The 24,642-nt window shown below is 37.9% G+C and overlaps 1 protein-coding gene across 15 annotated transcripts in view; it reads left to right on the top strand.

The window, feature by feature from the left end:
* DNM1L (dynamin 1 like) overlaps positions 1-24,642 on the top strand; it is a 51,975-nt gene that overhangs the window by 707 nt on the left and 26,626 nt on the right. For 8 of the 15 annotated variants that reach the window (XM_026000107.2, XM_072765599.1, XM_026000103.2 and 5 more), the window contains exon 2: positions 22,881-23,028. In XM_026000107.2, coding sequence (XP_025855892.1) covers positions 22,881-23,028 — 148 coding nt within the window. Of the gene's footprint in view, positions 1-22,880; positions 23,029-23,116; positions 23,199-24,642 lie in introns of all 15 variants that reach the window. The other 7 variants (XM_072765601.1, XM_072765606.1, XM_072765603.1 and 4 more) reach the window with 1 other exon arrangement.

The following is a 24,642-nucleotide window of genomic DNA, read 5'->3' as shown; positions in this document are numbered from 1 at the left end:
GGAATGCGGGCCCGGTCGGGAGGCGAGGGGCGGAGCCGGCGCGGCGGGCCCCGCGGGTCTCGGGGGCGGGCTGGGGGAGGGGCCCGCCGGCGGGCGGAACTGGAGCCCGTGGGGACCGGGCGCGGCTGGGCCGGCGGCGGCTGCTTGCAAGGGCACCTGGGGGACGCGCGGGGCACGCGGGGCCACCCTGGGCTCGTGGTGGGCCAGCTGGCCCCTCCTCGGGTCGTTTTAGGGAGCGTGGCTTTTTTTATTCCTCTTCTTGGCTTGCTCCGGGGATGCGGAGTCAGTTTTGGAGCCGCCGGGTCGGGGCCGAGAAGGCCGCAGCTGTCTGACAACCTGAGTGTTTGCCTGCAGTGCAATCCCTTCAGGGTTCGAGATCGCCGAAGCAATTACAAAAAAAAACAAAAAACAAAAAACAAAACAAAACCCAAAAAGCAAAAGAAGCCCTCCAAAACAAACAAACAAACAAACAAAAACATCCCCCTCGAAACCACCTGTAATTGGGAAGGAATAACCAGTTTTTCTGCATAGGCTGTGGTTTTTGTATTCCATCCAAATTGGGCATCAAGGGTCTCAGATCTTTTCGTTTTTGGGTCTCCTAGATAGCATCATAATTAATAGGCAGAAATGTTGAAGAAATAAATTATTTCTAGAGTGACAGAGAAGTAGTACAAGTTTCATTTTTTTCTGCCTGCTGTGTTTCTTGGTTTAAGAATCATAGGACTCAGAGAAACACATTAGAGAGATTACTTGATATATTGATTTTAAGTGTTTTCATTTCTTAATGATCTATTCGGTTGAGAAGGGGACGGTTTACTCATTTTCTGTTGCTGTATCTTGCTACAGCATTTTAGAGTGTAAATATTACGAAAGGGAATTTAATGGTCAAAGTACTATAGAATATTTTCAAACACTTGGAGACCATAGACATTCTGCACTTTTTCTTGCTTTTAAGTCAAGTGATAGAAATTATTTCAGAAACACATTTGCTTGGTCTGCTGTAGGATTACTATAGGTCCTGGTTTCTCCTGCCTATATATATTGTAATATTTGTAACTCGATATTTGTAATGATTGGACACTGAATCATCAATATAATTTTGTGAGAGGTATTTTTATTTAGCATAGTTTTTCACTGCCATATTCCTGTTCCTAGCTCTGAAATAGTCTGGGGGTATGTAGTGAATGCTCCGTAAATACTTTAAATGAATGAATATTGCTTCAGTAATTAGATAATATTTTAAAACACTGGGGCTTTTATTATCAAAACGTATCTGCTTTTGAAAATAGAATTAAATAGATGAAATAAATCTTCTTTGGTAGTAATTTCTAGATGTTTCCTGTCTGTGGGCCAGAAACTTTCCATTTACTTTTAAGAGATTCTCCATGCTTTTTAAGCTTGAAGCAGTAACAGAATCAGGGCTATTGTGTATCAACATAAATAGTTTAAAATCAAGGACTTTTCTTACACAAATTTGAGTTTATTTCAGTGAATAAACCTGTTGGCAGAATTGGGAGGGTCAGAGTAGAAAAGTGAAGACTGTTAAGGAAAGTCATTAACATAATGCTAGGAAGAACCGTCCTAGTAGTGACAGATGTATGCTGCGTCTGTATGTTGTTTGAAATTACTTGGAAATTTTGTTGTTTTTTTAAAGATTTATTTATTTATGATAGAGAGAGAGAGAGACAGGCAGAGGGAGAAGCGGGCTCCATCCCGGGAGCCCGTTGTGGGATTCGATCCCGGGACACCAGGATTGCGCCCTGGGCCAAAGGCAGGCATCAAACCACTATACCACCCAGGGATCCCCTGTTGTTTTTAAGTATGCTCTATAAGACACCCAGCATGCTTTTTTTTTTCTTTTCTTTTTTAAGATTTTATTTATTTATTCTTGAGAGAGGGAGAGAGAGAGAGAGAGAGGGAGGGAGGGAGGAGAGACACAGGCAGAGGGAGGAGCAGGCTCCGTGCAGGGAGTTCGACGTGGGACTCGATCCCGGGTCTCCAGGATCACGCCCTGGGCCAAAGGCAGGCACTAAACTGCTGAGCCATCCAGGCGTCCCCCAGCATGGGGTTTGAACTTAAAACCCTGAGATCAAGAGTCACATGCTCTACTGAGTGAGCCAGCCAGGCAACCTGGGGAAACTAGTTTTTAAAGACTTGATTCAGTGAAGTTTCTCTCCGTTTAGGTCTTTATTAGCTGAAATTCAATGCTTTAGGGATCCCTGGGTGGCGCAGCGGTTTAGCGCTTGCCTTTGCCCCATGGCGCGATCTTGGAGACCCGGGATCGAATCCCACGTCGGGTTCCCGGTGCATGGAGCCTGCTTCTCCCTCTGCCTGTGTCTTTGCCTCTCTCTCTCTGTGTGTGACTATCGTAAATAAATAAAAATTAAAAAAAAAATTCAATCCTTTATTATTCAGGTACAGAAGAGATAAGATTAGAAACAGTGTCTTCTTTTCCTTTTTTTTAATAGTATTTTCTTTCTTTAAAAAATTTTTTTTTATTTATTCATGAGAGGCACAGAGAGAGAGACAGAGAGAGAGAGAGAAACACAGGCAAAGGGAGAAGTAGGCACCATGCCGGGAGCCCGATGTGGGACTCGATCCCAGGTCTCCAGGATCACACCCTGGCTGCAGGCGGCACTAAACCGCTGCGCCACCGGGGCTGCCCAGTGTCGTCGTCTTTTCCATGTTTTTCTCAGTATGTTGAAAAAAATCTGGTCATCTACTTTATATCTATGCCATTTAATGTTTTGCAGCATGCAACACATGCATTACATTCATATTTAACAGAGTAGTGTATCGTGAATGGGTTCCAGACATAGTGTTCTGATAGGTGAACTTCTCAGGGCAGTGATGACATCTTCATAACACAGGTAGTCTCTATCCTACACATTATCTATACCTTAAATGGCTGTTGGTCCCATTTTGTCGAACTTTTTAGAACAGTGATTTGCAATCTTAGTGTATGTAAGAATAACTTTGAAAATAAGTTCATGGATTCTGTCCCCAGAGATTATGATTTTCTAAGTCTTCGTTGGCCCAGACACCGCAGATGGTTCCTAGAGCCTAATTGAAAAGAATTTTAGTGCATGTTTGATTTTAAAATGCATGAAGCTGGAAAAGACAGGGAAGCTGAGCCCAAGGGCATATCACCATCCAGTATAGCATGTTCATCTTGGCGGCATTCTTGCTAATCCTTTATATTTTGATTTCTTAAATTGCCCAAGTAATATTTATTTCAATCCAGAGAGTTGGAGGAGTTGAGGAGAGGGAATCATGTTTATAGCTGTAGATCATTCACAGCTTTTATGATTTAGCTAAATAGTTTTCTTTTTTCTCTGATCCGTGTGGAAAGAACAGAAGAGGGGAAAGAAAAGGTTGATACTTGTAGACTATAGTGTACTTTTCAGGTGGAGAAGGAGATAAGACTTAAATAACTTTTGTGACTCAATTTGGGAAATTTAGCCACTCTTTTTAAAGTTGAGAATTAGAAGGGGGAGCCCTCCCACGTATGTAATCCAAACCACCACCTACTATAGGAATCCCAGTGCTAATGACATTAACCTGAGACTCTGGCTCAGTTGTTAGTAAGGAACTTTTTACTTTACGTTTTATTTCAGTGATTTAAGCACTCCAACTTTAGTAATTCAGAAAGGAATCTTGTGTTTTAAAGGACCAATTTGCAGACCTTTTTTTTTAATTTAACATTTAAAAAATTAAAATATAATTCATATAACAAAATTCACCTTTTTAAAGTGTATAGTTTGGTGGTTTTTAGTATACTCACCAGGTTATCCCATATCACCACTATATAATTCCAGAACATATTTTTTAAAAGGAATTTTTAAAAAAGATTTTGAGTGAGAGAGAAAGAGAAAACATGCAAGTATGTATGCAAATGAAGAGGGAGAAGCAGACTCTCTGCTGAGCAGAGAGCCTGACTCAGGGTTTGATCCAAGGGCCCTGTGATCATGACCTGAGCTGAAGGCAGAAGCTTAAAGGCCCACTCAGGTGCCCCTAGAACATTTTTTTCCCCTCAAAACATTTTTATGCAGGAAAGAAACCGTACCCATTAGTAGTCTCCCCACTTCCACCCTTCTGCCTTCAGATCCTCTGGTAGTCACCAATCTACTTTCTGTCTTCTATGGATTTGCCTGTTCTGGACATTTAAATATAAATGAAATCAAACAATATGTGGCCCTTTGTGTCTGGCTTCTTTTGCTCTGCATGTTTTTTAAGTTCATCCATGTATTCATTACTTTTTATTGCTAACTAATATTCCATTGTATAGATATGCCACAGCTTGTTTATTCGTCATTAGTTGATGAATCTTGGGTTGTTTCTGTTTCACTTTTTGGCTCTGATGAATAATGCTCTGAACATTGTTTACAAGTTTTCAGTGGACATGTTTTCATTTGTCTTGGGTACATACCTATGAGTAGAATTGGTCGGTCATTTGGTAACTTGTTTAACTTTGAGGAACTGCCACATTGTTTTTCATTGTGGCTGTACCATTTTACATTGCCTCCATCAATGCATGAGGGTTTCAGTTTCAGCACATTCTCACCAACTCTTGTTATTATCTTTTTAAACAAGTGCTAAATCGGGGTATCAGGATGGCTCAGTGAGTTAAGTATCTGGCATGATCTTGGGGTCCTGGGATGGAGCCCCACATCTGGCTTCCTGCTCAGTGGGAAGTCTACTTCTTCCTCTCCCTTTGCCCCTCCCCCTGCTCATGTGTGTACTCTTTAAATCTTTTTTTTTTTTTTTTTTAAGATTTTATTTACTCATGAGAGGCACACAGAGAGAGGTAGAAACATAGGCAGAAGGAAAGGCAGGCTCCCCACAGGGAGCCCAGTGCGGGACTCCATTCCAGGACCTTGGCATCACCACCTGAGCCAAAGGCAGGCACTCAACCACTGAGCCACAAAGGTGCCCCATCAAATAAATAAAATATTTTTTTAAAAATGCCAAATTATTGTATAATTCTTTATCTTTTTTTAAAAAATACCCCCCTCCCCACACTGCTGTCTACATTTTAGTTCCTGAAATCTTGTCTTCTCCTGCTGGATAGGCCTTCATTTGTCTTTTTTTTTTTTAAGTTTATTTATTTATTTATTTATTCATGAGAGACACAGAGAGAGAGGGCAGAGACCTAGGCAGAGGGAGAAGCAGGCTCCATGCAGGGAGCCAGATGTGGGACCCAAACCCAGACATAGGATCACGACTTGAGCCAAAGGCAGACGTCCAACTGCTGAGCCACTCAGGTGTCCCATAGGTCTTCATTTGTCTTGTGTTCATAGAGGTGATGACTTCAGTTTAGTAATTTGGTGCCAAATATTGATCATAGTTTTCATTCCTTTTTTTTTTTTTAATTTTTTTTTATTATTTATTTATGATAGGCACACAGTGAGAGAGAGAGAGGCAGAGATATAGGCAGAGGGAGAAGCAGGCTCCATGCACTGGGAGCCCGACGTGGGATTCGATCCCGGGTCTCCAGGATCGCGCCCTGGGCTAAAGGCAGGCGCCAAACCGCTGCGCCACCCAGGGATCCCATAGTTTTCATTCCTATACTGATTTCTTATGAATGTTCTTAGGTAAACTTATATATATATATTTTTCTAGTTTCTTTATAGAGTTTATATGCTGCTTCCTTTTTTTTTTTTTAAACTTAAAAGTGAGGTGAAATTGGGATGCCTGGGTGGCTCAGTTGCTTAAGTGTCTACCTTCAGCTTCAGATCATGATTCCAGGGCAGTGGGAAGTCTGGTCCTCCCTCTCCCTCTGCCTCTCCCCTTCTGATTATGCTCTGTCTCTTGCTTTCTCTCAAACAAGCAAATAAATAAAATCTTTTTAAAAAATGAGGTGAAATTTATATAACCTAAAACTTGTCAGAGTGTACAGTTCATTGGCATTCAGTATTTTCATGATGTTGTGCAATCACCACCTCTTTCTACATCCAAAACATTTTATCACTCCAAAAGCAAACTCCGTGCCTATTAAGCAATCACTTTTTGTTGTCCCTCCAGTCTTCTGGCAACCACCAATCTTCTTTCTTCTTTCTTTCAACCACCAATCTCTATGGATTTACCTATTCTGGATATTTCATAGAAATGGTGTCATAAAACGTGATCATTTATGTCTGGCTTCTTTCATTACAAATTAAAAGTTTAAAAATTAAAAATACATTTTTATCTGTTATATTAATATCAAAATAAGTAAGAAGTCTGTTTTATACATGAAGAAAAGCTTAGTAGTTAAAAACTGAATCAGTTTTGGGTAATGTGTTATGAATGAATATTTACTATTACCTATTTCCAACTGATGGTAGTTATCAGAGAGAAAAAGCTAAAAATATGACAGTCTTTTCAGTGAAAGACTCAGTTTCAAAATATAAATCAAAAGCACTATAAATTTCAATACAGTACATTTTGTAAGAAACTAAAAGACACTGAGACCAGGCACACAAATCTCTAACCCTTCAATAACCCTCTAACCCAATCAACCCTTCAATTGATTTTGTTTTTTTGTTTGGTTTTTTTTTTTATTTATGATAGTCACAGAGAGAGAGAGAGAGGCAGAGACACAGGCGGAGGGAGAAGCAGGCTCCATGCACCGGGAGCCTGATGTGGGATTCGATCCCGGGTCTCCAGGATCGCGCCCTGGGCCAAAGGCAGGCGCCAAACCGCTGCGCCACCCAGGGATCCCCCCTTCAATTGATTTTGAATCAATTTGGGAGTATGTGAATCTGTTGGCAGAATTTCTTATAATTGAGATATAATTGAAATACAGCATTTTATTAGTTTCATGAGTACAACATAATGATATGGTTTGTTTTGCTTTTTAAAATATTTTATTTATTCATGAGGGACACCGAGAGAGAGAGAGGCACAGAGACACAGGCAGAGGGAGAAGCAGGCTCCATGCAGGGAGCCTGACATGGGACTCGATCCTGGGACTCCAGGGTCACATCCCAAACCGAAGGCGGCGCTATACCACTGAGCCACCCAGGCTGCCCTAATGATTTGATGTACATATATACAGTGATCACACTAAGTCTAATTAATATTCATTATCACACATAGTTGCATTTTTTCTTTATGAAAACTTAAGATTTATAGTCTTAGCAACTTTCAAATATACAGTATTATTATCTGTAGTCACCATATTGTATATTACATCCACAGGACTTAATCTATTGGAAGTTTTTACCTTGACCACCTTCACTCATTTCACCTAACCCTGCTTCTGACAGCCAGTAGTTCTCTATATCTATGACCTTTTTGTTTTTTAGTTTTCATGTGTAAGTAAGACCATATGGAAATAAGTCTTTCTCTGACTTATTTCAGTTAGTTTAATGCTGTCACGATCCATTTATGTTGTTGGAAATAGCAGGATTGCTTTCCTTTTTTATGGCCAAATAGTATTCCATTGTGTGTGCGTGCATGTGCTTGTATGTATATTAGCATATATTAGAGTAGTCTTTTAAGGTCTTTTGTATTTCTGTGATCATAGTTGTAACATCTCTTTTATTTCTTTCTCATTTTGAGTCCTTTTTTTGGGGGGGGGGGCAAACTTAGCTAAAGGTTTGTGTATTTTATCTTTCCAAAAAGATCTTAGTTTCTTAGTTTGATTTTTTTTTTTTACTGTTGTCTTTTTATTTAGTCTCATTTCATTTATATCTGCTTTGCTCTTTGATATATTTCATTCTTTTACTACTAATTTTGGGCTTAATTTTTCTAGTTCCTTGAGGTGTAGTGTTGATATGTTTTTAGAGGTTTTTTTTGTTTATTAACATAGGCACTTATCACTATGAGATTCTCTGTTAGAACTGCTTGTGGTGCAATCCTGTAAGTTTTGGTATGTTTTATTTTCATTCATTTCAAGCTATTGTTTTTAAAGATTTTTATTTATTTATTCATGAGAGAGAGAGAGAGAGAGATACATTGACAGAGACACAGGCAGAGGGAGAAGCAGGCTCCATGCAGGGAGTCTGACATGGGACTCGATCCCAGAACCCCAGGACCACACCGTGAGCCAAAGGCAGATGCTCAACTGCTGAGCCACCCAGACTTCCCAATTTCAAGCTATTTCTTAATTTCTTTGTTCATTTATTGGTTGTTTAGTAGTATGTTGTCTAATCTCCACATTTTCACAAATTTTTCAGTGTTCTTTAATTAATTTCTGGTTTCATACCATTGTGATTAGAAAAGATGCTTGTTATCATTTCAGTATTCTTAAACTTATTAAGATTTGTTTTGTAGCCTGGTATATGATCTATGCTGGAGAGTGCTCCATGTGCACTTGAGAATGATGTGTATTCTGTTAGTTTTGAATAGAATAGTCTATGTATATCGCTTGAGTCCATCTGGTCTAATGTGTTTTTCTTAATTTTAAATACAGTTCACTTAACATACAGTGTTATATTAGTTTCAGGTGTACAATATATTGATTCCACAATTCTATACATTACTCAGTGCTCATCATAAGTGTACTCTTAAATCCCTTCACTTATTTCACCCCTCCCCCCACCGATCTAATAACCATTAGTTCTCTGTATTTAAGAGTCTGTTTTTGTCTCTTTTCTTCATTTCATTTAGCCACATACGAGTAAAATCATAGGGCATTTTTTTCTTTTTCTGACCTACTTCACTTAACATTATACTCTCTAGATCTATCTATGTTATTACAAATGACATGATTTCATTTTTTTGTGGCTGAGTAATATTCCTTAGTGTGTGTGTATATGTGTGTGTGTGTGTGTGTGTGTCTGTCCTTTTATTTTTTTATTTTATTTTATTTTTTTGTTTCTATCCTTCTATTCTGTGTATACTCACCATCCTTTCTTTGTCGATTTATCTATCAGTGGAAACTTGGGCTGCTTCCATAATTTGGCTATTGTAAATAATGCTGCAGAAACCAAAAGGGTGCATATATCTTTTCAAGTTAGCATTTTTCTATTCCTTGGGTAAATACCCAGTAGTGGAATTATTGGATAATATGGTAATTCTGTTTTTAATTTTTTGAGGACCCTCCATATGGTTTTCCAAAGTGGCTGCACCAGTATGCATTCCCACCAAGAGTGGGAGGGTTCCTTTTTCTCCACATTTTTGCCAATACTAGTTTCTTAAATTTTTAATTTTAGCCATTCTGAAAGGTGTGAGATAGTATCTCATTGTGTGTGTTTTTTTTTTTTAAAGATTTATTTATTCAGAGAGAGAAAGAGAGAGAGAGAGAAAACGGCAGAGGCAGAGATGCAGGCAGAGGGAGAAGCAGGCTCCATGCAGGGAGCCTGATGTGGGACTCGATCCCGGGTCTCCAGGATCACACCCCGGGCTGCAGACAAGGCTAAACCGCTCTGCCACCGGGGCTGCCCCTCATTGTGGTTTTGATTTGCTTTTCCCTAATGAGTATGTTGAGCACCTTTTCATGTGTCTGTTGGTCATCCATATGTCTTCTCTGGAGAAATATCTGTTCATGTCTTTTGCTCATTTTTTTTAAATTTTTTTTTTTTTTATTCATTTATGATAGTCACAGAGAGAGAGAGAGAGAGAGAGAGGGGCAGAGACACAGGCAGAGGGAGAAGCAGGCTCCATGCACCGGGAGCCCGACGTGGGATTCGATCCCGGGTCTCCAGGATCGCACCCTGGGCCAAAGGCAGGCGCCAAACCGCTGCGCCACCCAGGGATCCCCTCTTTTGCTCATTTTTATTGGATTGTTTGTTTTTTGGTGTTGTATAAGTTCCTTATATATTTTGGATACTAACCATACTAACCCTTTATTAGATATGTCATTTGCAATTATCTTCTCCCACTCAGTAAGTAGACTGACTTTTAGTTTTGTCAATTGTTTTATTTGCTGTGCAGATAATCTCAATAGTTTATTTTTGCTTGTTTCCCCTGCCTTAGGAGATTTGTCTAGAAAAATCTTACTCTGACACATGTCAAAGAAATTACTGCCTGTGCTCTGTTCTAGGATTTCTGGGTCTCCGGTCTTACTTTTAGGTCCTTAATCCATTTTGAGTTTATTTTTGTGTACAATGTAAGAAAGTTGTCCAGTTTCATTCTTTTGCATGCAGCTGTCCAGTTTTCCTAGTGCCATTTGTTGAAGAGACTATCTTTTTCCCATTGTATATTCTTGCCTCCTTTGCCATAGATTAATTGACCATTGTGGATTTATTTCTGGGCTCTCTATTCTGTTCCATTGATCAGTGTGTCTATTTTTGTGCCAGTACTATACTGTCTGGATTACGATAGCTTTGTAGTATATCTTGAAATCTGGGATTGTTTTTTCTCTTTTTTTCCAGATTACTTTGATTATTTGGGGTCTTTTGTGGTTCATACACATTTTAGGATTATTTGTTCTATTTCTGTGAAAAGTGGTGGTATATTTTTTAAGAGTTAAAAAAAAATTTATTTATTTCATGAGAGACAGAGAGAGAGGGAGAGGCAGAGAGACAGAGAGAGAGAGAGGCACAGAGACACAGGCAGAGGGAGAAGAAGGCTCCATGCAGGGAGCCCGACATGGGACTCGATCCCGGGTCTCCAGGATCACACCCTGGGCTAAAGGCGACGCTAAACCACAGAGCCACCGGGCTGCCCAAAAGTGTTGGTATTTTGATAGGGATTGCACTAAATCTGTACATGGCTTTGGGTAGTATGGACATTTTAACTATTTGTTCTCCCAGTCCATGACCATGGAATGTCTTTCTATTTTGTTTGTGTTATCTTTATTTTCTTTCATTAGCGTTTTATAATTTTCAGAGTAAAGGTCTGTCACTTCCTTGATTATATTGATTCTTAGGTATTTTATTATTTTTGATACACAATTGTAAAGTGGACTATTCATCTTTTTCGACTGCTTCATTGTTAGTGTATAGAAATACAATGGATAACTGTGTATTGCCTTTAAATTTTGCAAATTTCCTGAATTCATTTATCTGTTCTAGTAGTTTTTTGGTGGAATTTTTAGAGTTTTTTATATATAGTATCATGTAATCTGCAAATAATGGAAGTTTTACTTTTTCCTTACCAATTTGAATGTCTTTTATTTCTTTTTCTCGTCTGACTGCTGTGGCTAGGACTTCCAGTACTGTGTTGAATAAAAGTGGGGAGAGTGGACATCCTTGTCTTATTCCTGATCTTAGGGGAAAAGCTCACAGTTTTTCCCCATTGAGGATAATGTTAGCTTTGGATTTTTCACCTAGGGCCTTTATTATGTTGAGATATGTTTCCTCTAAACCTACTTTGTTGAGGTTTTTCTTTTTTTAACCATGAATGGATATTTTAAAAAAGATCTTATTTATTTTAGAGAGAGGAAGAGGGAGAGTGAGAATCGCAAGTAGACTGCCTTCTGAGCATGGAGGCCCACATCATGACCTGAGCTAAACTAAGAGTTGGTTGCTTAAGCAACTGAGCCACCCAGGTGCCCTGATGAATGAATTTTTTTACTTTGTCAGATGTTTTTTCTGCATCTTTTGAAATGATCATATGGTTCTTATTTGTTTTGTTGATGTGATGTAGCATGTTGATTGATTTGTGGATATTGAACCACCCTTGTATCCTGGGAATAAATCCTACTTGATGGTAGTGAATGATTTTTTTAATGTATTGTTGGATTCAGTTTGCTAATATTTTATTGAGCATTTTTGCATCTCTATGTTCATCAAAGATACTGGTCTGTAGTTTTCTTTTTTTTTTGTAGTGTCTTTATCTGGTTTTGATATCAGGGTAATGCTGGCCTCATAGGATGAATTTGGAAATTTTCCTTCCTTTTCTATTTTTTGGAATAGTTTGAGAAGAATAAATATTAACTCTTCTTTACATGTTTGGTAGAATTTTCCTGTGAAGCCATCTGGTCTTGGACATTTATTTTTTGGGAGGTTTTTTGTTTTTTACCAATTCAGTTTTATTATGAGCAATTGGTCTATTCAGATTTTTTCTTCCTGATTCAGTTTTGGAAGATTGCGTGTTTCTAGGAATTTATCCATGTCTTGTAGGTTGTCAATTTGCTGGCATATAATTTTTTTGTAGTATACTCTGTATAGTATTCCTTTTATTTCTGTGGTATTGGTTGTTCCCTTTCATTTCTGATTTTGTGTCCTCTCTTTTTTTCTTGATGATTCTGGCTAAAAGCTTATCCATCTTCTTTATTTTCACAGAACCAGCTCTTGATTTCATTGATTTTTTTTGGTACTATTTCATTTATTATTCTATAATTTTTAATATTTCCTTCTATTCATTCTGGGCTTTGTTCTCGTTCCAGTTATTTTAGATGTAAGAGTATATGAGATTTTTATTTCTTGACGAGGCATGTATCACTGTAAATTTCCCTTTTAGAATTGCTTTTCCTGCATTTAAAAACTTGGACCACTATGTTCTCATTTATCTCCATGTATGTTTTGATTTTTTTCATTGACCAATTGGGTGTTTATTACCATGTTGCTTAACCTCCATGTGTTTGTGTTTTTTTCCAGTTTGTTTTTCCCTCATAATTCATTTTTAGCTTCATACTGTTGTAGTCAGAAAAGATGCATGATATGATTTTGGTCTTCTTAACTTTATTGAGACTTGTTTTTATAACCTAACATGTGATCTATACTGGTGAATGTTCCAACAAAAGAATGTGTATTCTGTTTTTGGATGGAATGTTCTGTGTATATTTAAGTCCATCTGGTCTAACATGTCATTCAAACACACTGTTCCGGGGGGTGCCTGGGTAGCTCAGTTGGTTAAGTGCCTTACTCTTGATCTTAACTCAGGTCTTGATCTCAGAGTTGTATGTTCAAGCTCCAAAGACACTGTTCCTTTAATGAATTTCTGCCTGGATGATCTGTCCATTGATGTAAGTGGGGTGTAAAAGTCCCCTACTATTATTTTATTACTATTAATTTTTCCTTTTGTGTCTTAATATTTGCTATATGTATTTAGGTGCTCTGATTTTGAGTATGTAGATAAGTTATAATTGTTATATTCTCTTGTGGGATTGACCTGTTTATCATTATGTAATGCCCTTCTTTGTTGTTTGTTACAGTCTTTGTTTTAAAGTCCATTTTTTTTTTTTAAATCTTTATTTATTTATGATAGTCACAGAGAGAGAGAGAGAGGCAGAGACATAGGCAGAGGGAGAAGCAGGCTCCATGCACCGGGAGCCTGATGTGGGATTCGATCCCGAGTCTCCAGGATCGCGCCCTGGGCCAAAGGCAGGCGCCAAACCGCTGCGCCACCCAGGGATCCCAAAGTCCATTTTTTTCTGATAGAAGTATTGCTACTCCAGCATTTTTTTTTTTATTTCTATTTGCATGGTCTGTCATTTTCCATACTTTCACTTTCAGTTTTTATGTATCTAGGTCTGAAGGGAGTTTATTGTAGGTAGTGTATAAATGAGTTCTTTTTTTTTTTAATTTATTCATGAGAAACACAGAAAGAGAGAGAGACACAGACACAGGCAGAGGGAGAACCAGGCTCCATGCAGGGAGCCTGACATGGGATTTGATCTCGGGTCTCCAGGATCACACCCTGGGCTGAAGGCAGTGCTCAATCCCTGAGCCACCTGGGCTGCCCCCAGAGTAATTTCTTTTTAAAGTCCATTTCAACACCCTGTCTTTTGATTGGAGTGTTTGGTCTATTTACATTTAAAATAAGTATTGGTAAGTGTGTACTTTTTGCCATTTTGTTAATTTTCTGTTTGTTTTTGTGGTTCTCTGTTCCTTTCCTTTTCTCTTTTTCCTTGTTATTGATGACTTTGTATTGTTATGCTTGATCTTCTTTCTCTTCATTTTTTGTGTATTTATCATAGGTTTTGGGTTTGTAGTTACCATGAGATTCATGTGTAGGATCCTAAGTATACAGCAGTCTTTATTAGGTTGATGGTTATTTACATTTGAGTACATTCTAAAAAAGTCTCTTTTACTCCCTCCTTCATGTTTTATGTATATATTTTACATCTCTTTTTTCATAATTTTATTATTTCTGAGTATGGCTTTTTCCTCCTCAGAGAAGTCACTTTATTACTTTTTGTAAGGCTAGTTTAGTTTGATGAACTTCTGTAGCTTTTGTTTGAGAAACTCTTTATCTTTCCTTCAATTCTGAGTGATAATCTTGCCAAGCATAGTAGTTTTGGTTATAGATTTTTTCCCTTTTAGCACTTTGAATATATCATGCCATTCTCTTCTAGCTGTAAAGTTTCTGCTGAAAAATCTACTGATAACCTTATGAGGTTTCTCTGCTATGTAACTTTTTTCCTTTCTCTTGCTAATTTTTAAATTCTCTTTTTGGGACTCAGTGGTGGAGCATCTGCCTTTGGCTCAAGTCATGATCCTGGAGTTCTGGGATCAAGTCCCACATCAGTCTCCCTGCATGGAGCCTGCTTCTCCTCCCTCTGCCTATGTCTCTGCCTCTCTCTGTGTCTCTCATGAATAAATAAGATCTTTAAAAAAATAAAAATTCTCTCTTTAACTTTTGCCATTTAAATTATTATGTTGTCTTGGTGTGTGCCTCCTGTGTTCCTCTTGTTCGCAATTCTTTGTGCTTTCTGAACTTGGATGTTTTTGCTTCCTTCCCTTGGTCAGGGACATTTTCAGCTATTATTTCTTCATATCATTTTCTGCCTTTTTTTTTTTTTAATTTATGATAGTCCCACACACTAGAGTATATGAGAGACACACACACACAGAGAGAGAGAGAGAGAGAGAGAGAGAGAGAGGCAGAGACACAGGCAGAGGGAGAAGCAGGCTCCATGCACCAGGAGCCCGACATGGGACTCGATCCGGGTCTCCAGGATTGCGCCCTGGGCCAAAGGCAGGTGCCAAACTGCTGAGCCACCCAGGGATCCCCATTTTCTGCCTTTTTCTTTCTCTCTTCTCCTTCTGGGACCCCATACTGTGACTGTTAATTCGCTTGATGTTGTCCAGGAGATCTCTTAGTCTAATTGCCACCTTAAAAAATTCTTTCTTTGTGCTTTTCAGCTTGGGTGCTTTCCATTACCCTGTTTTCCAGATCACTGATCCAGTTTTCTGTATTCTCTAATGTGGTGTTGATTCTCTCTAGTGTATTTTCTATTTAAGTTATTGTTCTTTTCAAATGTGATTACATCTTTTCAGTATTTGCTATTTCTTCATTGAAGGTCTCACTGAGTTCTCCCACTCTTTTCTGCAGTCTGGTGAACATCTTTTGATCATTACTTTAAACTCTATCAGGCTTATTGCTTATCTCTGTTTCATATAGTTGTTACTCTGAGGGTTTGTTCTTTTGTTTGAAGCATATTCTTTGGTGCCCCATATTGCTTGACTTTCTTTGTATGAATTGGATAGGACAGCTACTTCTACTAAACTTGAAAGTGTGGTCTTGGGTATAATCATCTCTTGTATAGATTGTGTGTGCTTAGTGACTTTGGTTGGCTGGAGCTGTGTCTGGAGTAGGGTCCTGGGACACTCTGCTGGGACTGCCCCAGTGGGATAGCCAATGCAGAAATGGGCATGGGCCAGAGTGGTCTAGGGCCTTTCCATTCAGAGGGTGCTCTGGCAGCACAGCTGAAGATGAAGTGGGTGCAAACGTGGGGTCCCTGGTCTCTCACTACAGAGGACACCTTGGTATGGCAGCTAAAGCTGAAGTGGATATGAGCTGGTCCCTGGGTTCTCCACACAGAGGATTCCCTGGCAGGATTGCTGAAGCTGAAATGGGTGCAAGTTGGTATGTCTGGGGGTACTCAGTGCAAGGGGTGCCCTGCCAGGGTGTCCTAGAGCACCCATGCAAGGGATGCCCTTTTGGGGTGACTGCAGCCAGGATGTGGTACAGGACGGAGGATCTGAAGTGCTCTACTTAGGAGATTCCCTGGTGGGGTAGCTGGAACTGAGGCAGGCATGGGCCAGGGGCTCCTGGGGTGCTCTCTTCAGGAGGTGCATTGGCAGAGTGGCTGGATCCAGGAAGATATAAGCCAGGTAATCCTGGAGTGTTCTGTGCCAGGAGTCAAAGTGGTGTGGGTCTGTAGTGTTCTGGGGTACTTTGTGCCTATGCCACCTTGACATGACAGCTGGAGCTATACTGACTGCTGAGCAAGGGTGTTTTGGTGCGTGCCACACTGGTGCTCCCTTAATGGTATGGCTGTGACTGGTGTGGGCTAGGGACCCAGTACTCTCGGAGGTGGCAGGTTGACTATGACACCTGGAACCCTGCACCCATCATCTGCACTGTCAAGGTAGAAGTTGAATGTAAACTGTGGCACTTGCCAGCCCCTCCAACCTGGAGGGAGTTCCAGCAGCTCCCTCACTGTTTGGTGGAGTTGTGTGGCTGGATCTTTTATATGCTAATTGCTTTTTTAAACCAGAGCTTTAAAAAATAAATAAATAAAAATAAACCAGAGCTTTTTTCTGTGCTCCAGGGCAGATGAATCTGCGCATTGTTCTTTTGTACTATCCTTTTCTACTGCAGTTCACAGAGTTGGAGGTAGAGGTTCCCTTCCTTATAGTGTCTAGTTTCTTTGTCTCTCTTGCTGATGTGGCCTTTCTGTGTTTTGTCATGTAGAAGCTATTTAGGCAGCCCTCAGTTCTTCAGAGGAAGTGGTATATAATTAGGTGTAGATTTGATGTGTCTGTGGAGGAGGTGAGTTCAGCATCTTCTTAAGCTGCCATCGTGGACAGGACTCTTGTTTATTGTCATGTTTTAAATTTATGGTATTTAATAGTGATTCTTATTATACCTCCCTAATTATTGAGTGTGGGCATCTTTTCTCTTGTCCCTTTGTAGTTCTACTTTTGTGAGTTTCTGTTCCTATCTCAGCACATTATTTTCTACTAGATTATCTTTTTTTTATTGGTTTGTAGACATTGTTTTGGCATTTTGCTTACTAGTTCTTGTCAGTTATGGGGATCACAAATATTTTCCTCTAGTTCTTTTGTATGAGTAAAAGAAATTTCAATTTTACTGTGTTGAATTATCAAGTTTTTCCCCGTAGTTTATACATTTTACATAATAGGGAGTAGTCATTCCCTATCTTAAAGTCAGAAAAGTATACTTTAATGTTTTTCAGTACTTTTAAAAATATGTAATTCATCTGAAATTATTTTCTCCTTTGTTTTGTCATAGCTTTATTGATGTTGAGGTTTATATACCATAAAGTTCACCCACTTGAAATGTATAATCAGTAGTTTTTAGTATGTTTGTAGAATTGCAGCCATCACCATAATCTAGTTTTAGGTATTTCATCATCCTAAAAAGAAACCTTGTATCCATTAGCTATCACTCCCCATTTCCCTCCATCTCCAGTGATTGGCAGTCACTTCATCTATTTTCTTGCCTGTTGTGGACATTTCATATAAATAGGATCAAATAAATACGTGACCTTTTGTGACTTACTTTCACTTAGCAGAATGTTTTTGAGGTTAATCCATAGTATAGTAGGTATCAGTACTTTATTTTTTTCATGATTGAATATTGATTGTAAAAAAACATAATACTAAGCATTAGTCTCAATATTTCCAAGTGGGCTAAATTTCCCAATTATGGTTTCTGAGATGACAGCAGTGATAGAATGGTTTCCTAATCTCTATTTGACTTTCCCATAAAAATGGGACAAATGGAATAGGAAACCCAAAACCCATGATTGTTTACAGCATTTTTAAAAAAGATTTATTTATTTATTTTAGAGAGAGAGAGAGAGAGAGAAAGCACGCACAAGCAGAAGGGAGAGGGAGAGAGAATCTCAAGCAGGCTCTGCAGTCCGCATATGTGGGGCTCAATCCCAGGACCCTGAGATCATGACCTGAACTGAAACTGAGAGTTGGACACTTAACTGACTGTGCCACTCAGGTGCGCCTACAACATTTACAAGAAAATTAGTTGACTGTGTTTCTTTGTAAATCCCCCATACCACTATGTTGGGGACAAACCACAAACAGCTGCAAGACCTGTGTATTATTATCTATTCAAGAAGAAGAAGAGGGAAGCAGTGGAACATCAGATGAATCTGGGAATCGTAAAATAGGCAAAAGGCAGTCACTGGAAATCTTGGAGGGCCAGTTTAAGAATACCAGCTGAAACTGGGTGGCATTTTGCACACACAGATAATGGATGAGTGAGAGAGTCTGTGGTGAAGTCTTAAGGGACTTAAGTCTTTGCACCTTTGTGAAACTTTGAAAACTATCCAACCAAAGCTTCTTTCCAGGACCAATTCTCACAGTGCAAAGGAACTGAGAATATAACTGAGCTTCCCTTGAAGAATACAGACAAAGGAAGAGAAGATCCTGATAAAAATTATTGTCAAATCTCACAAAGTATTTAAAGAAGAATGAGGCTCAGAATAGCCCTGTAGACAAGAAAGGACACCAGGAAGACATATCCAGATGAAAATAATTAGATATTAATATTAAGGCAAGACAAGACATTATAATCACAACAAGGCATTAAAAAACAAGTTTGCATAAAAGAAAAAACCTAGGTGATAGAACTTATTAATAAAATAATAGAAATGAAGAAAATTTTGGAAATGAAGAAAATGGAAGGAATACAAGAGCAAAAAAAAAAAATGACAGTACCCTAAGAGAGGAAGATGAAAAGGAACAAGATGTTAAGAATAAGGGTTAGATAGAGTTATAAAAAGAATTTGAAAGAAGCTAACAGGGCAGCCTGGGTAGCTCAGCAGTTTAGCGCCACCTTCAGCCCAGGGCCTGGTCCTGGAGACCCAGGATCGAGTCCTACATCAGGTTCCCTGCATGGAACCTGCTTCTCCCTCTGCCTGTGTCTCTGCCTCTCTCTCTGTGTGTGCGTCTCTCATGAATAAATAAATAAAATCTTAAAAAGAAAAAAAAGAAAAGAAGCTAACATATTGAATACAGGTAAAGAAGATCCAACATGTGTATAATGGGAGTCCTTTAAAGAAGAAAAAAAGATAGTAAGGTAACAAACAGCTACTAAACATTTAACTGAATTAAAAACACATTTGGAATTCCATTTTTTAAAAAGACTATCTATTCATGAGAGACACACAGAGTGAGAAGCAGGCTTCTGGCAGGGCACCTGATGCAGAACTCTATCCCAGCGCCCTGGGATCATGACCTGAGCCAAAGGCAGATGCGCAACTACTGAGCCACCCAGGCATCCCTGGGATTTCATTTTGAAAAAGCACATCACATACCTGAGGGCATTGACACAGAAAGACCAACCCTGAGACAAACATAGTCTAGTAAATTTATTGGACTTTAAAGGAAAAATAAAAAGTCCTTAGATGTGCAGGCAGAAGTCACAAAGTCTCTTGGAAGGAAAATCAGATTATTGTCATAACCTTTCAACAGTAACCATTCATGAGAGAAGATATGTTCATAAAATTTATGAAGGAAGATACAATTCATTGTGGAATTTTATACCTAAGATATTGAAGAGTATATGGGCCCAAGCTTTATATGTAATCCAGCTGATTTTCAGGTAGAAAAGTCACAAACTTACATGTATGCTAGAATTTGAAGAATATTAGCTCTTTCTGAGGAATCTATTAGAGAACAACTTCAGAGAATCAAAATGACTAAAGGCATTAATGTAAGGACTGATGTTAACATGATACATACTTGCAGAGCCAAATGATGGTTAAAAAGGGGGAAAACATGGTCTGTAAAGAGGTGGGAAAGAATGGAGATATCATTTGCAAAATATATAAAAAATTATTCTCAGCTATCTTATTGGTAGTGGTAGCATTGGTAATATTTGGAGCTTAAGCAAATAAGTAATTGTGAATTAGAATACACAATTGTTAGAATATACATTCTTGGTATAGAAGAAAAGATAGAGACAACTCAGTTTGAGAAATGTATGTATGTGTGTATGGGATGGATGAGGCAAATGTTGGTAGCTGAGATAGAGAAATAATCTAAATGTTTAACTTCAGGAGATTGAAAAGAAAAGCTAAATAACTCCTTTTATCAGGAGGGGGGGTAAGAAGAAGTAGAAATGAACAGTATTAGGAAGATGACTACAAGATGAAATCAGTAAAAGATTTGACCAATAAAATCAATTTAATAATCAACTGGAAAATCTGATTATAAGAAACTACAAAGACAAAATATTAAAATAAAAATAAACTATCCTAAGAATATTATAAGCAGTTACGCCTGTAAATTTGAAAATGCAAGGAGTTAGATGGTTCATTTTGTTTAACAGACAGGTTCTATCAAAATGCATAAATTAAAGAACAGGAAATTTCCATTTTGCTCAAAGTGAGTACAGAAATGATGGAAATCACTTTATTTTTCTTAATGAGAGGAATAAACTGAGACCCTAAAATCTGGCAATACCAAGTGTGACATGTAATCTTCAGTTTGACCATTCCAGTCAACATTCCTGTTCTTTCTGAGATGAGACCGTTCTGGACAACATGAATGGGACTCCATGTCCTCTGGCATCAGATTGGATTTGGAAATGGAGAGCCCTGGATATTTATTCCTGTGGCTCAGGCTCTGTATGTGGTTTCCTTGGGCTGGCTCTCCCTCTTTTCAAAGTTCTAGTCTTCAGGGCCTTTAGGTGGTAACAGCTTCTTTGTTGTTATTACTCTGGGTTATAGTACTATCCCTTGTGATTTCCGAGAGTCTTATTCACAGTTTTGTAAACAGTCTGCTCATAAATAAACCCTTCTTAAATTAACCTAACTTGAGTGGACCATCTGCTTTCTGTAGACTCTTTCTGATTCAATAGATGAATTTAGGATTTTTGCCTTTGTAGAAAATATGAAAGTAATAGTTATACTAGTTTTGACTAAGAAGTATAGCACAGAGAAAATGTGCAGAAAATATTTACTATGAACTAAAGAAAATTATAAACATTTAAGATGTATAGGTTAGGGATTTATATATTATTTGATAATCTACTGTTTTTTAGTATTCTATTTATGCTTAGTTTCCGGAGTATGATCATTGAATATGGTTGTATAGAAGAATGCCCTTATGGATCTTCTTAGAGACAGATACGCTACAATATTTAGGGATGAAGCATCATGATATATATAATTAATTCTCAAGTAGAACAGAAAAAAAAGTGTGTGTGTTTAAGAACAGACATAAAGCACATATGTCAAAATGTTAATTGGTGCATCTTTGTTAAGATACGAATATTTCACTGTTAATATTCTCAAAACTCTTGTGGCTTTGAAATTTTCAAAATGAAAAGTTGGGAGATACAACAAAAAATGAAATACTTACATGGATAAAGAGCTGTGTAAGCTAATAAGAAACATAAAGTGCCAGCATTTGAATAATCACTGAAAAATATAAAAAGCCTTTAAACAAAATGATCTTTGACTTCAGTAATAAAGAAATGTAAATTTATTTCTATTTATTTATTTATTTTTTAGGTTTTATTTATTTATTTGAGAGGGAGTGCATGCCCAAGAGCAGGGGGCAGGGGAAGCAGACTCCCTGCAGAGCATGGAGCCTGTTGGGGGTGAGGGGGGTGGACCCTAGGATCCAGTACCCCAGGATCTCGACCTTATCCAAAGGCAGATGCTTAACTGACTGAGCCACCCAGGCACCGCAGAAATGTACATTTAAGTGAGCTATCAGTGTGTTCATCTATCAAAGTAGTAAAGGTTCAAAAAAGCGATAATGCCCAGTGCTGATGGGGTTGCAGAAAATTACAAGGGGAGTATAGTAAAATTACATGGGATCCTGCCATCTTGTGTGCAGTCTGACAGTATCTGTGAATGCTTAAGATCTCTATGCTCTTTAATCACAGCCATTCCTTTAATGAAATAAATCTAATAAGAGAATAAAATAAGTGAGTAAGGTTATATGTATAAAGCACATGTACTGCAGCATTGTTTCTTTCTGTTTTTGTTTTAAAAGATTCTATTTATTTATTCATGAGAGACATACAGAGAGAGGCAGAGACACAGGCAGCGGGAGAAGCAGGCTCCCCAGAAGCTCCCCAGCATTGTTAATAGTAGCAAAAACCATTTAAATGTCCAAGTCAGTGTTTGATTTGACTTTACAAATAATAGAATACTACTTAACTATTAAACACAGAAATTACTATATTGATATGAAATAATCCATTTGCTACATTAAAAATCATGTTAGAGAAAAATACATATAAAACTACCCTATTTAAAGTAATTACTTTCATAGGCCTAATGTTATGTACCAATATTATACAGGCTTTGAAAACCTGGTTGAGAGAGTATCAGAAAAAGTGGGAAAGTTATAGGGGAGTGGGACTTTATTTTTTATTTTAAAAATTTTTGCAGGGGGGATCCCTGGGTGGCGCAGTGGTTTGGCGCCTGCCTTTGGCCCAGGGCGCGATCCTGGAGACCCGGGATCGAATCCCACGTCGGGCTCCCGGTGCATGGAGCCTGCTTCTCCCTCTACCTGTGTCTCTGCCTCTCTTTCTCTGTGTGACTATCATAAATAAATTAAAAAAAAAATAAAAAATAAAATAAAATAAAAAAAATAAAAATTTTTGCAGGGGAGTGAGATTTTTGATATTCTCTCTTGGGAGTTTTTTTATTCTAAAGATACAAAGATGACATAGTAGAAAATGTAACTAAACTTTGATTTTAAACATCTTTGCAATAATTTTCCCTTTAATTTATTCGTATGGTGCTTTCTTAGTATAGTCTTACTGAGTTACAAAAAAGTCTGTGGAGGGGTGCCTGGGTGGTTCAGTTGCTTGTGTCCAGGTTTCCACTCAGGTTGTTGTCTCAGGGTCACGGGTGAGCCCTATGTTAGGCTCTGCACTCAGCGGAGAGTCTGATTGAGATTCTTTCTCCCTCTCCCTCTCCCTCTGACCCTTCTCTTACTGAACCATGCTCGTGCTTGTTTCTCTGTCTCTCTCCCAAATGAATAAATCTTAAAAAAAAAAAAAAAAGTCTGTGGACACACTAATTTTGCTCCTGTGTATTCTGTTTTCAGAGCAGTGGAAAGAGCTCAGTGCTAGAAAGCCTAGTGGGGAGGGACCTGCTTCCCAGAGGCACTGGTATTGTCACCCGGAGACCTCTCATTCTGCAGCTAGTCCATGTTTCACCCGAAGATAAGCGAAAAACAACAGGAGAAGAAAATGGTAAATTTTAGAATTGGAATAAAAACTATTTAAAAATTCTTCATATTTGCTTGAAAAATTTGCTTAAAAAAATACATGAATTGATTAGACAGAAATCAGTGGCTATAACAAAAGCAGAAGTCCTGTGAAGAGAAGTGGAATGAATGCGTCATTTCTCTTGTGGAAAAAGAGTAAGTTTTGTTTTGAGGACCATGAGTAGACATGTTTGGAATAGTACCTTTTTCATGATTCAGCTTATTAGTATACTGTCTTTAATACTTATGGAGGATTTAGTGAGATACTTGATAACAGGAATCAGTTATTTTAAAGAAGTTTTTGTATCTTTTGGAGGTTTTTAATAAGCTTTTCTCACTTGTGTTGAAAATAATTTTATTTTTTAACTTTGATTTAGAAATTTAATCATTTTAGATATCTAGTTTAAAGATTTTAAATACAATTAAAATGACTTGCTTTTCAGTACAGCGGTGTTACCTCACCTTCCCTTTTCTGGTCTCACCATGTACCTGCTAATTTTGAAATCTTTTGCCCTTCAAGCTAATAAAATATTATTTTTAGAAAGAGTTTTAAATTTTTATTTTTTTATATCCTTCTCTTGCTAAGGCTTACTTACATCTACGTAGCACATACTATTCTGATTTTTAAGATCCACCCACTCTTACAATAGTAAATGTAGGACATTAAGATAAGAAAATATGTACTGTCCTTTATAGCAGTCCTCCTTTGGTTAAACTGAAAATATTTTGAGAAATGCTGTGTCTATAAACAGATATTAAATTGCTTTGTAAATATGTGTCCTATTTATATGAGTGGAGTTGAAATGTTTGGTGAAAATATATTTAATCTTCCTTGTTCAGTGTTTGACTCAGACTTTCTTATTTATGTAAGTCTGTAAAATGCTCTAATTATCACTTTGCAGCAGAGTACCATGTTTGTTACTTATCTGTAGAGATCTGTTTTTAGTGCAGTTTCATTCTACTTCTTAGATTCTGATCTAAGAAAGGATGATAGTATTAATGATATTGAAGTTCCTTTAATTTGTATCTTATTTTCCATTATTATAGGAGCATTGGTGGTGATGACCTGATTTATTTTTTTTAGGGAAATTAAAAAAACCTATCATGATGTAGAAAGTTAATTACTGAAGCAAGTTAATGGAGTTGTACATGTTAACAAGTAGTATTTTTGGATAGACTGCCAGAGGATAGGTAGGAGCCTCTTAATTATATTAGGTAGTGTGTCTGGGTATATTTTTCATCACTTTCCATTTCTGTAATATTTCTTAATTATTGAAATTCTGAGCCTGGAATTTAATCATTTTGTACTAACCTATGGTTCAACTTCATATATGTAGAATAACGCTTAAAATTTCATTCCCACTAACTTAGTTATCAGATCCCTTAAACTAAGACTTTAAGAAACTATATGGCATTAATTAGGTCTCTCTCGTTTAACTTTTTATTTTCTTCAGTCACCATGAAAAGGACAGATGATAGATATCCTGCATGTCAGAAACTATTTGCAGAGGTGGGCAGTGTTTTTAGAAAAGACTATACATTCCAACTACGGAAGTGTCAATTCCTCAGTATCTCTGCTTATATGGTCACTATGTTTCGT

This window comes from Vulpes vulpes, chromosome 8 (assembly GCF_048418805.1).
Source record: "Vulpes vulpes isolate BD-2025 chromosome 8, VulVul3, whole genome shotgun sequence".
In the NCBI taxonomy this organism is placed as follows: domain Eukaryota; kingdom Metazoa; phylum Chordata; class Mammalia; order Carnivora; family Canidae; genus Vulpes; species Vulpes vulpes.
The sequence above is the reverse complement of the archived record's forward strand: the minus strand, read 5'-3'. Positions and strand labels throughout refer to the sequence as shown.